The 14,451-nt window shown below is 40.8% G+C and overlaps 1 protein-coding gene across 8 annotated transcripts in view; it reads left to right on the forward strand.

Annotated features, from left to right (window-relative positions):
- Positions 1-13,653, forward strand: part of Mysm1 (Myb like, SWIRM and MPN domains 1) — a 38,609-nt gene extending 24,956 nt beyond the window's left edge. For 2 of the 8 annotated variants that reach the window (XM_050136148.1, XM_050136151.1), the window contains 9 exons: positions 2,159-2,213; positions 2,594-2,644; positions 3,252-3,326; positions 3,841-4,029; positions 5,306-5,438; positions 7,184-7,289; positions 7,463-7,520; positions 8,870-9,038; positions 11,065-13,653. In XM_050136148.1, the coding sequence (XP_049992105.1) occupies positions 2,159-2,213; positions 2,594-2,644; positions 3,252-3,326; positions 3,841-4,029; positions 5,306-5,438; positions 7,184-7,289; positions 7,463-7,520; positions 8,870-9,028 (826 nt within the window). In that variant the 3' untranslated portion in view covers positions 9,029-9,038; positions 11,065-13,653. Of the gene's footprint in view, positions 1-2,158; positions 2,214-2,593; positions 2,645-3,251; positions 3,327-3,840; positions 4,030-5,305; positions 5,439-7,183; positions 7,290-7,462; positions 7,521-8,869; positions 9,039-11,064 lie in introns of those variants that run through there. The other 6 variants (XM_050136150.1, XM_050136153.1, XM_050136152.1 and 3 more) reach the window with 6 other exon arrangements.
- Positions 13,654-14,451: the final 798 nt, after the last annotated feature.

A 14,451-nucleotide genomic window follows, 5' to 3' on the forward strand; every position in this document is an offset into this window, starting at 1 on the left:
GACAAATGGGCTAAGTATTTTTTTAAAAAAGGAAAAAAAAAGACATTAATAAGCCTAGACGCCTTCCAAATTTTATTTTCTGAATCTCTGTGGAATTTAGCTTTATTGTTATTTTTAAGCTGTTCTGTCTTGCCAGGAACCTTTTAAATCCACACGCAACTTTTCTCAATTTTTGTACTTTTTGCATTGATTCATCTGCATTGCAACAAAGTTGTTACTTTTTCTATTATCGATCACATGATAAAAAGGTCTACTGGAATAAGCCTCGGAAATCGCTGTTCAGCCATCTAATGCACTTTAGCACAGCTAACCCATATGCCTTTATCTTATTCACAATACAGATCATAGATATCTTGCTTAAAACACAGATTTGAAAATGGTAGTGTCTAGTTTGCAACAAATCATTCCCACCAACACTGCATGTACACTTACTGTAACATTATTCATGAATCCATTGATATTAATTACCTCTTTGCTCATCTAGAACGTTACCGGTATTCAGTATCTAATGCTCCTCTTTCCAGTGTGAACTGTTTGTGTTTTGTCCGTGAAGTGTCTGTAGCCATCCTCAGCAGCCCTTCAAGAAATACCAACCTGCTCTTGTCTGTATAATTTAAGTCCACAGACATCCTTAAGTGTATTCTCTCTCCAACATTTCCAGTCTGTCTCAGTCTGCATTATTATTGTTTGTTTGTTTTTTATGGTATGGCTGTTTTATCTACATGTAGGTGCATGCCTGATGGCCTTGGCAACTAGAAGAGTGTGTTGGATCCCTGGAACTAGAGTAACAGATGGTTGTGAACTACCATGTGGGCACTGGGAATCAAACCTTGGTCTTCTGCGAAAGCAGCCAGTACTCTTACCCTCAAGCCATTTCTCCAGTGCATAAACCGTTAGTTTTTTGGGGGGAGGGAGTCATTTTGTTTTGTTGTTTTGACACAGTCTGTCCCAAAGTGGTCCCAAACTTGAGGTATAGCAGAGAATGACCTTAAACCACTGATCCTTCCGCTCCTACCACCCAGGTGCTGGGATCACAAGCATGGCCTATCTCACCCATCTTACTTTTCATTCAGTTCATTTAGAGATCTTTTTATTCAGTTTTTAAAATTCCTACATGTTTTGGGCCCTGGGACAGAAGCCTTATTAAAAACATACCCTTCCTCACAGACTCTTTGTCAGATGGGAATTCAGCATGCTGCTCTTTGCAAGTTGTCTTCATAGAAACATTTCCAGTTGCTTTTCTGTCTATAAACATTGTTCTGATACCTAGACACAGCTTAGTCATTAGGAGCACTCACTACTCTTGCAGAGGACCTAGGTTCCGTTCCCGGCACCCATATGGAGGCTCACAACCATCCGTAACTGATTCTAAGGGATCTGACATCCTTTGGACCTTCGTGGGTATCAGTTACACATACATATCTAATTTAGGCAAAACACTTGCACACATAAAGTAAAATTTTATAAATCTAAAAACAATAGTAAATTTTAAAAATTGTTCTGCTATCTTCTTTGAAACTTAATTTTTAGTGGTCAAAGCCTTTTTTCTGGTTTGCACCTGCTTTTGTATTTGGCTTTGCTTAGATTCCCCTCTCCATCTCTTTACGTTCTGAAATAATGTCGTAGGGCTTTCTGTTTGCTTTGGTTTGTGTAATAGACTTGCTTGTTGCCCTTCGTTTAGAAAGTATTTATTGAGTCCCGCTATAGTGGATCTGTTAGGATACTGACAAGTATTGGTGTGCATGTGTTTCCTTTGAGACAGTCTCAGTATGCATCCCTGGTTGGCCTAGAGCTCCCTCTGGAGACCAGGCTGGCCCTGCCTCCTGAGCAGTGGGGTTTAAGGCATATATCACAACAGCCTGACAAGCTGTTTTGAGAAACTTGCTACTTGAACTTCCTGAACTCCTGTTGGGGTAATAGCTTTGTCCCTGAACTTACACTATCTCCTTCAGTTGAAGAGCTGCATCTGCTCACCAGCTCCTTCAGTTGCTGAAGTTGCTTTGTCCCAGAGTTCCTGCTTTCTGTCAGACCTAAAAGGACATGTGGCTCCTCCTTAGTAGGGCTCTCCTGCTCTAATATTTGTTCAAACAGGCAGAGGTTTGAGGTTATATTATTACTAGTTTTTCAAATTAGTGATTAATCTTTTTTTCTTTTTCAGCTCACTTGATCCTTTCCAACTGATACCTTGTAATTTTTTCAGTGAAGAAAAGCAGGTATTGATATCAATGAGTAATCACAAATAATGTCCCCATGGGAGAGGAAATACTCTTTACCGTTTGTGTGAGGCAAGTGTACGGGTGAATTGGACACAGCAGGGTATATAGTAAGGATCGGTGACCCAGCCGGGCAGAAGGTGGGAGGGAAGAGCAGTTTGCTGCTAGGACTTTGAGGCTTAGTTGTTTTTAAGTCTCATTTGTACTGAACTTTGATTAATGATGAAAACTTGGTGGGTAAGAAGAAAAGGGTGGATATTCCAACTCTGAGAACAAAATGTTTTTGTTTTTATGCTTTTGTGCTTTTTGGGGGTTTTTTTGTTTGGCTTTTGTTGTTGTATTTTATGTTTTTATGTTCTCCTTTTTTTTATATATTCCAGGAGCCATTTCAGGTGAAAGTAGCTTCAGAAGCATTATTAATAATGGATTTGGTAAGGATAACCTATTGTACTTCACTTAGTTATTCTGGTTTCTGTTCTTGAATTTCCATTATTCATTTTTTATAGGCCTAAGAGAAAGTGGAAGACTTATATTTCAGATTTATAAGAAATCTAATTTCTTTTCTTTTGAAGGAAAGGCAGACAATTGCACGTTTCCATATTTTAGAAAAAAATAAATGGCCGTGAGTTTTGCAGATTGTCACCCATTTTCTAATATCCTGTGTCTGCTGCCTGGTAGATGACTGACATCCACTACATGTAAATCCCAGAGGCTCCTTGTGCGCCCTTTACTGCAGACCCTCTAGCAGTTGTGTGTGTTTGAGGTCACTGACTACAGGAGGTTCTGGAGGGATTCACTCTGTCCTTTGATAGCAAATGGTATCTTCCTTTTAAGTAAAAAAGTTCCACCTTCCTCTGTGTGCTTCAAAGCTTGATGGCAGCAGGAAGGGACTGACGCCTGAGTCCCCTGCTTCAAGCCCCGCTGCCAGCTCCTTGCTGTCTCTGTTCAGAGCAGCGCAGCTGCCGCTGTGCAGCTGTCCTAGGATTCTTCGTTGGTGTGTGTGTGGATAAGGTCTGAGTCTGTCCTGTTTCCCCGTAGCATGCTCACGTGTCTATGGCGGAGGTGATTGGGCTGTTAGGAGGAAGATACTCAGAGGCTGAGAAGACCCTTGAAGTAAGTCTTAATGTTTCAAGCAGTTCAGTTACCAAGTCTTGCTGCCATACCAAATATTTTATATAATTCAGAAAGTATAATTAAAATACTGATTTTTATCAGGACATGTGAGAGTATGCAAGTATAGAAAGCTAAGTATTCAGAAGTGACTTAGCGTTCCATTTACTGAACATCTGTTTCCTATCAAGAGGAAGAGGATTTTGCCAGCCTTGGCTACCCACTACCTTCCCCAGTGAAAAGCTACAACTTTTAAGTGCAGTAATGTATTCTAGTGCTTGTGGGTAAATGCTGGCGGACTTCATTCTGCTGAAATTATTTTCATATGTAATGGGAATTTTTGAAAATGCCTTTGGGTAGGTGTTATGGTGCAGCCTAGAAAACTAACCATTATCATGCCTTTTAGATTAGAAAAATGCTACCTGAGTTCAAAGACTACAATCTCACTTTTGGGGTTTATTTGGCAAGTAATCGAATTGGTGGGATTTCACTATAATGTAAGAAAAATCCTTTACAGGTCTGTGCAGCAGAACCGTGTAACAGTCTGAGCACAGGACTACAATGCGAGATGGATCCTGTATCACAAACACAGGCTTCAGAAACCTTGGCTCTGAGAGGCTACAGTGTTATTGGGTGGTACCATTCTCATCCTGCTTTTGATCCGAATCCATCTTTACGAGATATTGACACGCAAGCTAAATACCAGGTGTGTTTATAGTATTATGTACCTACATTTTGTAAATTATTATACATCCTCCTGTTGATTTTTGTGAAATAAAACATCTGTTATTTTTAGCTTTACACTAACATTCTTTACATCTTCAGTTTTGAAATAACTTGCTTTTTTCGTATTAAATCAGTAAGCATTGGGAAAGTCAACAATTGAGTATAGGCAGGTTTTGTGTGTGTGTGTGTGTGTGTACAAGCTCCTAGAGCCCTTAAAAACTGTCAGGAAGAAGTAGGACTAGACTTGTTATAACTTTGTCTTAACTGTAGTAATTAGAAACATTGATATATCTCTTTGTAAAAAAACAAGTTGTATTTTTACTCACTGTTAGGTTTAATGTGTATTCCCCCCCCCCCCTTTCTTTTCTTTCCTTTCATTTTTTCGAGACAGGATTTTTCTGTATCTCTGGGACCTGTCCTGGAACTTGCACTGTAGACCAGACTGGCCTTGAACTCACCGAGATCCACCTTCCTCAGCCTCCCAAGTGCTGGGATTAAAGGTGTGAGCCACCACTGCCCCGCCTACTGTGGTATTTTCTATGTAGGTAGCTATTCATAAATTATTGCCACATTAATAAGAATTACAGTCAAACGATTTGACATCATAGTATGTAAAAACATTTGTGGTATATGTTTTGTTTTGTTTGACAAAGGCTAATCTGTGGGCCCAGACTGGCCTAGAACTCGTGGTAATTTTGCATTCTCCTGTCTCAGCCTTGTAAGTACTGAGATAGATGTGTACCACCACACCTATATGCGGCACTTCTGTTGTCCTTTTGTTCTCAATTTTGTATGTATGTTTGTGAGGTGAGGCACACACTCCTCTGTGTTTGCACATGAGCCAGGGGAGAACATTTGGTCCTGTTCTGACGCTTTCCATTTTATTCCCATGAGATGGGATTTCTCACTGACCCTGTAGCTAAGCTGGTACCCAGCAGTCCTGCCGTCTTCCCTTCCCCTTCCCCAGTACTAAGGCTACAAGTTACAGGTGCCCATAACTGGTTATGACAGGCGTATTCTGCGGATTCTGAATAGGTGAAACCTATTGTATCCTAAGCCAGCTCCCAGCCATGCTGTTTGTATTTTTAAGGAGTGTCTCTGATGAAGGTGAACAGTTTGGGCCTGAAATGAGTACATAGGACATTTCATTCAGTTGCTGCTATTTAGATAGGGCCCTTTTTTGTTTGTTTTCTTTCCTCCAGTTAACTATCAGTCAGAGCCATGATCATTGAAATTAATTATACTTTTCATTGCAGAGTTACTTCTCCAGAGGAGGAGCAAAGTTCATTGGGATGATTGTTAGTCCATATAATCGAAGTAACTCTTTGCCATACTCCCAGATTACCTGCTTGGTTATAAGTGAAGAAGTTAGCCATGATGGTGCTTATCGTAAGTTTCGACAGTAATAACTTCTTACTGTCCCTGTCCTCAAAGAACTTATAACTGTGTAAAACTATTTGATGCGAAAGTGTGTGTATCAGCCAAGGACTGATTGCATATCACCTAGTTAAAGTACCCTCTTCCCTTTCATTCTAGTGTTACCATGTCCTTAGACAAAAGGAAGAAAATGGAGAAACGTTAGAGCAGGCAGTGATCGTGAGCACTGGAGACTTTGTGTGCATAGGAAGTGTGTATATATTGGGCACTGGAGATATTGTAGAACTAAAACACAGTTCTTTTCTCATACAAATATTTTCATAAATCCATTCTTGCTTTCTCTGCTATGGCATGCAAATAAACAAAACCATAACCCATCCTTGTATTACCTCCTGGGATATTAGGATTCCCAAAGGCAAACTGACTTCAGATCTCCCAAGTCTCATCTGTCTCAAGAAAGAACTAGTTTGACGTAGCCAACTACCCAGCTTAGTTTCTCTGGGATGTGTATCTCCTGGTAACTGTTGTGGGCAGCTCTGTCTGCAGACAAAGAAAGGCAGGGAGGGAACTTTGTAAAGAGCTGGGTGGAGGCTCAGATTTCTCTGGGTGTGTGTTTCTGTGTGAACTACATTTGCACCATTCCCTTTCCTCTGACACCACAGAGTGTATTTACTCACTTTTCTATCCAGCTTCCAGTGTGGGGCCTGGCATAAAGTAGATTCTAAATGAATGTTTGCTTAATAATTAATTTCTCTTTATTCTTAATTATCTTTGATGTTCTGTAAAAGTCTCAGCACTGTTGACTGTTGATTATTATTTTTATATCCTTAGTACCACCTAATCAGCACTGAGAATTTTTTTTTGAGTGAGTAATATCAGGAATAGTTCAGAATGCCCTACTGAGTATAGCACATAAAGCACATGATTCCTCAGCTTAACTATAATTTATAAAAGTTACAACACAAAGCATTACAATAAACTTTTCTTCACTTTAAGTCCGATCTCAGTCTTCTGAGTTTTGGTTATGAGCCTCTATTCCAATCATATCTAATACAATTAGTTGGTACTGAGGACATATGACTATTCACATTTTATTCATTAGAATTTAATAATTTAACATTTATGTAATTTTGTTTCTGGCTAAAATGAAGTAATAAGGACTTTTTTGAATCAACCAAAATAGTAGGCAAAATATACAAAACAGTAGTATTTTACTTAGGATGTAATTCAGGCTGTGAAGGAAGATGGTTGCTAGAAGATGGGAACAAATCAGTTAAGCCCAGGTTGCTGTACTTTAGTGACCAGGAGAGAAACGCAGCTGGCAAACCTGAGTGGAAGTGGTGGAGCTGAGACGGCTAAGTTACCAGAGACCAGTCTGAATTCCAGAGAGCTTAGACAACACCCTCGAGTACTTAGTAAAGTACGGACAGCTCTGTGTAGAAGCTAGGAGAGGCAGGAGACAGCCACTGAGAAGAACTGCACAGTCTGAACGCCTGGTGCTTCTGTCAGCTTTTCTTAGGAATGCTGCCTGCTGATCAGCGTTCCCATGGGCGGAATGGCTTGTACCTCAGAAGGTACTATGCCTGCTTTGCCGAGAACAGTCCCAGTTTGTTACTGATACTGCCCTTTTCTGATGAAAAGGCCTCTTGGCCTGGGTGATGAGTGAGATGCCATCCTGTCTTTCACGGTGCTTTTGATGGCACTGTCAGAAAAGGAGATTGGAGTTGATGACAGTGTGCTTCTTTATACTCCTCTAGGTTTACCCTACAAATTTGAAGTCCAGCAGATGTTAGAAGAACCTCAGTGGGAATTAGTGTTTGAAAAGACAAGGTGGATAATTGAGAAATACAGGCTTTCCCATAGGTACGTGTTACGGTTTGTGATGGCCCCACATTTGCAGTCTTTCTCATTAAATTGAATCAGAGAAAGAAAAGCCTAGATTCAATACAGAATCCTGATGTCTGGCATCAGGGACAGTTGGTTGCACAACAAATAGTGTCTTTGTCACCAGTTTCTTTTCAAATTCCTTCTTGCAGCAGTGTCCCCATGGATAGAATCTTTCGCCGGGATTCTGACCTTACTTGTTTGCAGAAAGTAAGCTGCCTTCATTTTTAATTGGCTTCTGATGTGGGATTTCCCCTCTGTGTGCTATGAATATACTTTATTACCATTAGTTATAAAGAAGATGTTTCGGCCAGTGGCTTAGTAAAGCCAGGTGGGAAATCTGAACAGAGATAGAGAGAGAAAGTACAAGGAGAAAGACGCGAGCAGAGCCAGCCAGAACCTTACCGGTAGGCCACAACCTCATGGTGATACACAAAATAATAGAAATGGGTTAATCTACGGTGTAAGAGTTAGCTAGAAATATACATAAGCTACTGGCCAAACAATGTTGAAATTGATATAGTTTCTGTGTTTTTGTTTGTGTCTGGGTGGCTGGGACACGAATGAGCAGTCTCCACCTACAGACTTGATTATTCAGATTCCAAAGCTGCTGTTCTTGTTTTCCCCACTGTTCTGTGAATACATTCTGTTTTCCTTTATTAATATACTTTGTAAAATTAATGTGTTCTATTGGCTAAAGGTATACATAGAAATAATACCCTTTTAGAGTGCATTTGTCAGTGTTGACTGATATATTTCTTAGCAGGTTACAATTGTGTACAATGAAGAACCTTTGATCTTTTCTTTAAAATTCATAAGTACCATGTTTTCCTTTTGACCATAATAGTTGGCCATTTAAAAAAATATAGTATAAATCTAATTTAAGTTTAAGTGGTCATTGGCTTTAACTTAGTACTTGGAAAATAAGGGTTTAGAACCGCACCCCTGCCCCCCCCCCCCCCCCAACACACACTTCTGGTCAAGATGAATAGACTGTCAACACTTTTGTTTTAGTTATTTGGGAATATCCAGAAAGAATAAACACACTAAGTTCTTTTTGCTACATTTGTCTACATACTATTGAAAAACCAATGTGTGCATCTCCAGGAAAACTGGCCTAAAACTATGTACTTAGTTCTCTGTTGTTCCCGTCTCTGTCTCTGTTCATTTGTCTGGTGACTGTGCTGGAGCTCAGTTTTGAGCCTTGTTTCTGGTCTCCAGACTTCATACCTGGACCCACAGTTCTGTGTGCTTCATTGTTCCTGTTGTTTGCTCTTCAGTCTTTAGAGGCGGCTCTGCGGATGTAAGCGTATGGTTACAAAGGGCAAAGATCACAGATTTGGCCAGAGCTGGGAGCGCTGCTTGCATGTGTTGATTTCCTGTAGAGTTATGAGGGAGCTAAGCTCGCCTTCAGCAGCGATTCCAGTAGTGCAGCTGAGACTGTTGAGAGCGGTGTTTCTCATTTGAGTATTACTGGGGTTTGAAAAGAAATTGTGATAGTTAGGCAAGCCCTCTTACTACTGAAGTATTTAAACGTAAAACTTTTTATTTTCAACTAGCTTTTGGAGTGTCTAAGGAAAACACTAAGCAAAGTAGCCAATTGCTTCATCGCTGAGGAATTCTTGACCCAAATAGAAAATTTGTTCCTTTCCAATTACAAAAGCAAGGAAGAAAATGGACTGGCTGAAGAGAACAGGACAACGGAGTTGTTCTTGTAATATTTTAAAAGTAAGACATTGTGCTCTAATCTTAGCATGCTACTATAAGTAATTGAGATTTTAAAGCAATACAACTTAAATATTTTTTCTCTTAATCTATAAAATTCTAAACTTTTCTATTATAAATAATGTGAAAAGGAAGAGATATGGGCTTATTCTCATATAGTGGTCATCAAGAGTAGCTGTGTCCTCTGACTGCACCCTCTGACTGCTGCCTCAGACTGCTGCCTCAGACTCTATCCTCAGACTGTGCTGAGCTCTTCTCTCCTCCTGCCTTATATTCCTTTCTCTGCCCAGCCATATCACTTCTGATCTCCACCTCCCTAGTGCTGGGATTAAAGGTGTGGGCCACCACTACCTGACTCAGTTTCACTTTGAGACTGGATCAATCTAGTGTAGCCCAGGATGGCCTTGAACTCAGAGATTCCTCTCGCTTGAGTCCTGGGATTAAAGGTGTTGCCACCACTCGTGGCTTAGCTCTGCACTCTGATCTTCAGGCAAGCTTTATTTGCTTTTTAAAAAATATTTATTTATTATGTATACAATATTCTGTCTGTGTGTATGTCTGCAGGCCAGAAGAGGGCACCAGACCTCATTACAGATGGTTGTGAGCCACCATGTCGTTGCCGGGAATTGAACTCAGGACCTTTGGAAGAGCAGGCAGTGCTCTTAACCTCTGAGCCATCTCTCCAGCCCCCCAAGCTTTATTTGTTAAAACACAAACAAAATATCACTACAAGGACCAATTAGGGAATATTGTGTTAGCTGGAAAACTGGTGTTTGCCCATTGTCCAGGTTCTCTTACTAGTGACAGTTTTGTTAACTTGAAACTGAATTTGTTACTGCAGGTGTAGCCAAAGAACAATGCAGCACTGGATGGAGTCGCCTCACAGTCTTAGGTGGCCTGAATCGGATTTGGGCTATATAATTTAAAGAAATAGAGTTTATTTTCTCTAGTCCAAAGTTCCTATGGACAGCTGAGGCTATAACATATAACCTCCCAGTGTTATTCCAGCTCTGATTTTATTTGCTGATTTTTTTTTTAGGTTGCTTCTTTTGTAACTTCATTTTAAGATTGTACAGTTCCCAAATGAATGTATATATTTTTAAAGGAAACTAGTAGTTTTTCCATTCCCGTGAGGACATTTAATATGGACAGTGAAACATACTTTGTAAAATCCCCTTGAAGTCTGGAAGTATAAGAACTCCAAAGCACAAAATTAGGAATAGCGCTCCCAACCTAATTCGTGCCAGCTTTGGTATAAGACCTTAATTCTGTCACATCTCTAAATCCAGGAGTCTCAGTTGAAATTCAGAGCTGAATTTTATAAGGTGGTGTCTCTTCAAGCACAGGCCACAAAAGCCAGTAGCAGTTCACTCTCTTGTGCCCTTCCCCTCCTCACCTGTGTCTCCAGAGGCTGGTGCAGCAGAGCCAGGAGCTGTGGATTAGCTTGCTGCATTGATGTTTCCCTGGAATGTTGCTGAGTTGTTAAGAGTTCTTTGTCAAATCTGAGTTTTTCACATGCTAATCATCTTCACTACCCTGAGCTACATTTTAAGGACTTCAAAGATGGCAGTAGTCAGAGTGGAGGGCCTTGAGGGTCTTTTTTTCCACTATAGAATACATTTATAATTTATCTTACAAAATATTTTTAAATGCAGAGGAGTATATACAGAGTGCAGATATCTCAGATCCACTATCAGAAATACTTCACACAGGAATTACCTTCTTTACTGAGGGTTTTTGGTTGGTTGGTTTGTGAGTTGTTTTGTTTTGTTTTGTTTTGTTTGGAGGAGTTGTTTGTTTGGGTGGTTTTTCGAGACAGGGTTTCTTTGGCTGCCCTGGAACTAGCTCTGTGACAAGGCTGGCTTTGAACTCACAGATACCTGCCTGCCTCTAGCTCCCTAGTGCTGGGATTAAAGATATGTGCTTTCTTTACCAGTCTTTAGCAGCTTGAATTGAGAACATTCAGACTTATCATTTGTCTCCTGTTGTGTCCCGTCTGTTTTCCATGGTGCTTTCTTCTCTCTTACAGTAGTATCTACATGCTTGGACAACTGCGGATGGCCCCCATGCTGGCCTTGCCAACCTTGGCCTCCAAGGCCTTAAAGAAGCACAGATGAGTCTGGACCCAAGGAGGCATGCAACACAGAAGTTGATGAAGCAGGTTCCTAGAGAAAAGCCCATCCCAACAGTGTGTGCAGAAGTGGAGGACCAGAGACACCTGAGACCTTCATCCCAAGTTCTGCCTCTCTGAAGAACATAGCTGTTAAATAATGAGCTTAAAACTTGTGTCTTGTTCTGCCTTGGGTAAGGAAAATTAATAATAGTACTTCTCCTCTGTTAGACTGGTGTTCTTCAAAAATAGTACTCAAGAAAACAAATGCCCTCAGTTAGCCTTGGCATTCTTCTCCAGTGCTGAAAAATGGCCTGGAGCTCCCATTGCTGCAGTTGGTTTGACCCTGTGCTCACAGCTCATGAGCTTTTCAGGCCCCAAGTACTTTTGCCCACTCGGACCCCTTCTGTATGAAATTTAAATTTATATTTTATAATTGTGTTTGTATACAGTGACAGTATTCATATTTTGAATTAAAATAGTCCTTTAAAATTTATATTATTTTTACTAAAAAATGAAGTAAAATTTTGGTTGCATGCCCTGGGAGTCTGAGACACTGTGCCTAATGGATAGCTTGCCCTGTCTGTATTCAGAGGCCTCGGGAAAATGCAGCTAATGTTCCCTGTCCCTTCCCACCACCTCCAGGTTATCTTTGTCACTCTGCCCAGTAGCGCTTTGTTCTTGCCCATCCTAGCCAGAACTCAGGACATTGCTCACTACCATTCAGTCCTGGGAGAGAGACAGATAGGTAGACATTTTTATCCTGGTTTCTACTTTTACAGCTTGTGCCACACTTCACAGGGTAAAGCTCCTTTCTTTCTCAAGCCCCTTTATCCGTCCGTCCTCACAGCTCCTAGGTGTAAGATGGTTGTATCACTTACTGAGAGTGGTACACAGACCCACTCAGATGTCCCCGCAGTTGTTTCTCCACAGAGTGCCCCTGCTCCCAGATGGGGTAGGTGAGGGCTGTGACATGCAGACTGCAAGCTCCTTCTGCCTCTTCAGTTCTCAGGACAAAGAAGATGGCAGCCTCAGAATGCCAGTCTGAGCTGTCCTGCTTTTTAGGTTACCTTTCCCCGTATGTCTCTCTGGGTTTGAGTGCAATGGAGAAGCCGATAGAACCAGTATGCCCAAGAGTGCTGCCCCGTTCTGTGCCAGCAGAAGCCACCTAATTGCCCTCCTGCCTGTATGACACGCTTGCCCGTCATCCGCAGGCATCCCATGTGGATTTCTTATCAGTAGTAGAGCTGGCCACCCGGTGTTTCTTTTTTCTTCTCTCACCTCTACCACCAAGTGTCACATGGCATGAAGGCAGAATACCTTCACAGAAGCACAAAGAAAAGCACACATTTTGATAAACATACTCTATCAGCATTAACAAATTTAATACAGAAATTTGATCTGCATCTCCACTTTCCTGTTCTTTAATAACGCTCTTACAACTTAATATATATTTTTAATATGCCCCCAAAAAAATCACTGTTAGGAGAATAATGTATTGTACTTAGGTTATTATTTCCTGACCTTTCCTGAAAAGGATTTATGTGTGCTTTCATTTACGGGAATTTCGCTTTCTGGTATTTCTTCTAAGCTACCTCATTCCCTTATTGCCCCCACTAAATCACAAGAAAATAAAAATATCCAAGAGGAACTTAAAGGATTCTAAATGAAACTAAATGTTAAAGGTGAAATTAACCCACAGCACGTGGGTGGCTTTTATTCTCCTCCTTCGGTGTTTCTGTCATATACCCGTGAGTCCCAGGGAAATGCCTGGTTTGTTTCCTCTGAGGTTTCCCAGTAGCTTTCTAGGAATTCAGTAAATGTTCTCACCATTCATATTCCTGTTTCACATATTATAAAATTGAGCCCTGTGTGGCGGCACACACCTTTAATCCCAGAACTCAGAAGTAGAGACAGGTGGACCTCTGAGTTTGAGGTCAGCCTGGTCTACATGATGAATTCCAGGAGTAGGACTACATAGTAAGAGCCTATCTTTAAAACAAAACATGACAAAGAAAACAACGGTCTGCTTTAGCATGTGAACTCTGAAATTGTAGTTAGATTTTAGCATGGTTTATGCAGCTGAGTCATTTGCCTTTATGTGTGTAGATTGGAGTTGACTTGCACAGTTGTGTTTTGTGTAAGATACTGCATGACAGTGTATGAACTTGTTGCTTTTTCCTACAATATTGGCAGTTTTTGAGAGTTTTTCAGCACTTAGCATTTAACAGCGTTCTACAACAATGAAATGATTTAAAACTTTTGTACATTTAGATGTTATGCTATATTGTATATACCAACATTAAGAATATTGTAAATATCAGTGTTTGTACAATAATGGAAGATTTTCCCTAAAATATAAACTCATCTTTCCATGTTTACTTGTGACATATTAAAATACCTAATTTTAAGCTTTGAGAAATTATCTTACAATGAAAGCTAAGGAGAAATGTGCTGCCAAGTCTGTGTAAGTAAAGATTTGAAAATAAAACAGATCTTTGTAAATTATTAGCAATCTATGTATTGAATTACAAAAAGAAGGCACTGTCTTAGTTATCTTTACATTGCTGTGGCAAAAATAAAACCTGACCAAGGCAACTTACAAAAGAGAGCATTTAATTTGGGGTTCACATTCCCAGAGTGTTCTAAAGGGTCTGTGACCATCGTGTCAAGGAGTATGGCAGCAGGCATGGCATTGGAGCAGTAACTGAGAGCTTTCTCATCCCCAGACAGGAGGCAGAGAGAGCTAACTGGGGACGGCATGAGCTCTGGAAACCTCAAAGCCTTCTCCTCAGTGTCTCCTCCACAGTCACCTAAACACCTATAGACCAGTAGAGACTGATGAGAAGACTCTGGTGAGATCAGCGCCTTTGGAAAAAATGTCTGGCAGGATTTGAGTATGTGATGTTTAGGAAAAGATAGTGCAGATAGAAGTGGCCTTAGCACAGCTGTGGCCGTAAGAAACCCTGAAAACATTTTGATCAAAGAGTAGGGTATATGAAGATGGCAGATATGACAGCAACATACAACCAGCCCACTTAATTTTAAAAAGTAGAAGCCAGTGTGGTAGTCACCTCATGATGACCTGAGTTGTGTTCCCAAGAGCCACATGGCAAAAAGAACCATCTGCAGGTTGCCCTCTTACCTCCACACATACACTGTGTCAGATGCTGGTACATACATGTGCACACAAAATAGTTCTTTGTAGCGCGCGGAGATGTAGCGCGCACCATGGCGCTGTCATGTCAGGGGCACGGGGCCTGGGTGCCATTTGCTGTTCCACGTCAAACTTGACAGCTTGTGAGC

Source organism: Alexandromys fortis, unplaced genomic scaffold (genome assembly GCF_014885135.2).
Source record: "Alexandromys fortis isolate MF-2015 unplaced genomic scaffold, M_Fortis_MF-2015_v1.1 scaffold_13, whole genome shotgun sequence".
In the NCBI taxonomy this organism is placed as follows: Eukaryota; Metazoa; Chordata; class Mammalia; order Rodentia; family Cricetidae; genus Alexandromys; species Alexandromys fortis.